This window comes from Drosophila ananassae, unplaced genomic scaffold (genome assembly GCF_017639315.1).
Source record: "Drosophila ananassae strain 14024-0371.13 unplaced genomic scaffold, ASM1763931v2 tig00000189, whole genome shotgun sequence".
NCBI classification, from domain to species: Eukaryota; Metazoa; Arthropoda; class Insecta; order Diptera; family Drosophilidae; genus Drosophila; species Drosophila ananassae.
Genome location: NW_025319154.1, coordinates 15,003 through 18,372, shown reverse-complemented (window position 1 = coordinate 18,372; position 3,370 = coordinate 15,003). Strand labels below are relative to the sequence as shown.

The following is a 3,370-nucleotide window of genomic DNA, read 5'->3' as shown; positions in this document are numbered from 1 at the left end:
TGATGCTTGTATATGCTGATCTGCTGATGCATCTTGATGACACTAGGTGCTAACATACATTCTGACCTGCTGATGCATCTTGATGACCCTAGGTGCCATGTATTGTGACCTACTGATGCATCTTGATTGATTAGTAGGTCTTGGTACTAGGTACAACATTCTCCCCCCTCCATTGAAGTATTCAATAATAGGGGCTGCTGGTTCGTTTTTTGCACCACTCTTCGTATCTTCGTTGATCATGTCGTTGCTCTTCTTTCGAGTTATTGGTCCTTATTATGGCCGTATGAAATGGACCTGTCATGAGCGGGACGGATGAATATTGTCGCAGCCTCCGCTTACGCTGCTCTGATCTTCAGTTCTGGTACTATGGCCGCATTCTTCCTCGCCGCGGTACCCCCGCCTCTCTGGGAATGGAGAATCGCGATCTCATTATTGTCCAGTTTCGACCGTTTGGCCGTGGTGTCCTCTTGTGGTGTCCATCTCTTGCCAACATGTCCAGCCCGGGTCGTTGTTCGACCAGCTGGAATTCTTCTCCTTGGGTTATTGTCGTCCTCCGGTGATGGGTTGCTGAGGTGTCCTTCCGGGCACACCGCGTGTACCCTGCCCATGCGGCTATGAGGATTGCTACTCCTGACATTATTACTCCGGAATATTGATGAACCAGATTCCAGTCTGCCTCGTTGTCCACCTCTTCCTGTGCTTGCTTTGTCCATGTTTTTAGCCCCTGCACCTCTGCATGTAGATGGTCTAGCTGATCTAATGTTGCTTCCAACTGTCCTTCTGTTGTCCTTATTTTTTCATGTGATGGCCACTCGTGAACGTAACTTCCTGACATCCTTATTGTTCCTGATGAGTTAAACTGCGCCCGCCCCAACAATGTAATGGTCGGGCTTTGGATCACACAATCTTGCCTGATTGTCAGCTTGCCTACGCCGTCGATGATGATTTGATCTTTTTCGTCCGAGCATACATAGGTCATTGTTATTGGCTTCGTTGTCCCAAAGATCCATGCATTCTGCTCTGTTAATTGAACCCAATAACTGGTCCCCTTGATTGGTTCTGGCTTACATTCCCTTGCCCGATGTCTTGATAGTGCCGCCATCGTACAAGGGAGTTGATGGGCGTCCGGGCCCAATAGTGTTTGCTTAAACTCGCATACCTTATTTCCGTTCGTCCCGCTGATACACTGACTGAGGTATTCTTGATTGATCGCAAAGTGGTGTTTCCGATGATCATCGACTGCTAGATATTTTGTTTCCGTCTTGGTTATCACCAGGACTTCTCTCGTTATTTGTGGAATTGACTCCATCCGATATACTGTGAATTCGCCTTCTTCGACTAATGGAACACTCGTATGGAACATTAGTAAGTCCTCGGTTTCTTGTACCCTTGTGGTCGCCAGTCGATATAAGTCTCGTGCTGTCTTACTTGTGATGGGTAATCGTCTTCCCGGTGGAAGGTGTGTTTGTATTTTTGTGATCACCTGTTTCACTTGTTCTACCGACACCAATGCAGGGCTCAATTTTCCTTCGTGTGCCCCGATTAGCACATTTAATACAGCATCCTGGACTCGACGAATGTGACTTGCCACGACGACCAACTCTGAAACTGCATGTGGCAGATACCGATCAGCCGCATGGCTTCTCACCTTGATTCTGGACAGGCTGACTTCTAGGTCCTGCATCCTCTTCTGCGTTTCGATCGTCGTCCTCCGCATAATGTTGATGGTGGTATCCAGAACTGACGTCTGGTTCTCTACTATTTTATGCGTGATGCTTTCTTGGGTTCTTAGTTTACCAATAATTTCTTCCATCCGTTTGGCGTACTGATCATCGAGTACTCAGATGTTCAGTGCTCCGCGTTTTTGCCGTTGATGATGCATTAACTGATCAGCATCTTGTATTTCTGCCACTTCCTGTTGCAATGTTTGTATGATCCTGGGACAGACCTCGTAAGCCGTTGGGCACCATTGTTTTATAGATTGGATGCCTCGTTTGACCGTCTCGATCTCTCGTGCCAGCTGACTGAGATCAAAAAATGTGATGAGTGTCTATTCGGCAGATTTGATTGATATCCTATCAGGGGCTTCTATGATGGTCCCGATTACGTTGTTGATTGGTGTGATGACAACCGGGTTATTAGCCTTCCTTTCAGGTGGAGGGGGTGTGGGCAGAGTCAGTCCGGGTATCACCCAGATGAGTACCATTGTTAAGACAAGCATTTTTTTTTTTTTTTTAGAGGTCGGTTTCTTCCTTCTTATCGTTGATTGGTAGCACCGCCAGTCGATGTATGGCACGAGTTATATTGCCGGATGTTGTCCGTATTTCTGCCACTCGGATCTCGCCGTCTTTACCAGGATGGACTGCTACGATGCGTCCCAGGGGCCAGTTCAACGGAGCGATGTTGTCTTCCTTTATTATAACCAGATCACCAATCTTTACTGTTTTGCAACTTCTTGTCCACTTCGATCGATTCTGTAGCTCATGTAAGTACTCGTGGCTCCAACGTGTCCAGAATTCCTTTCGTAGTTGTTCGATCCGCTTCCACCGAGTGAGTAACCCTGTGCGTCGCCTTGATTGGTGAATATCAGGTGATGCCGTTAGAGGTTCTGCAATCAGGAAGTGCCCTGGCGTTAATGCTGTAAGATCCCTCGGGCTGGAAGAGACGGATGTCAACGGACGAGAATTTAAAATAGCTTCAATATCGATGACTATGGTTTCAAGTTCTCCATGATTTAGGTAGCGGTATATAGTGTTCGTTTCAGTAAGTGTTTGGCTGATTTCACCGCGGCTTCCCATAGGCCTCCGAAATGGGGTGCCCGAGGTGGTATAAACTTGAATTCTATGCTCAGATTTTCGCAGGTCTTGTGTATCAGTGCTTGTGCCTCTTCGGCGAAAATTGCTTCTTTTACTTCTGATAGTTCGTTGTAGGCTCCAACAAAATTAGTCGCGTTGTCGCTATAGATTTTCGCTGGTAATCCTCGTCGTCCGCAAAATCTCTTTAACGCCGCCAGGAAGGCTTGGGTAGTCAAGTCTGTGACCACCTCTAGGTGTACTGCCTTGGTTGAAAAACAGCAGAAGACTGCTAGATACACCTTATGTGGTCGTTTTCCTCGAATTTTATAGTGAGTCCAAAATGGCCCACAGCACAATGGGTAAAAAATCCGATTTTGGTGCATAAACCTATTTTTTGTCCTAATTAATTTTTATGAATGACCCATACTAATCGAATCTAGATATCTTCATTTGAAAAAACCCGCTTTCAAAACATTTTTGGTGGCAACCCTGAAGCGTTGCCACTCAAACAAAGTTAGCTGCTTGAGAGACCCTGCAATGTTGTTAAATTGGCGCGAAAAACTGGTAAACTTTGC

General features: G+C 46.4%; 1 protein-coding gene across 1 annotated transcript; it reads right to left on the bottom strand.

Annotated features, from left to right (window-relative positions):
- Positions 1 to 364: 364 nt before the first annotated feature.
- LOC123258333 lies at positions 365 to 1,813 on the bottom strand. Its single transcript, XM_044718197.1, has one exon. The coding sequence runs from the start codon at positions 1,811 to 1,813 to the stop codon at positions 365 to 367; it is 1,449 nt and encodes a 482-aa protein (XP_044574132.1).
- Positions 1,814 to 3,370: the final 1,557 nt, after the last annotated feature.

Coding starts and splice junctions, on each gene's coding strand:
- LOC123258333 (XM_044718197.1), bottom strand. CDS start 1,813: ATGGAAGAAATTATTGGTAAACTAAGAACCCAAGAAAGCATCACGCAT.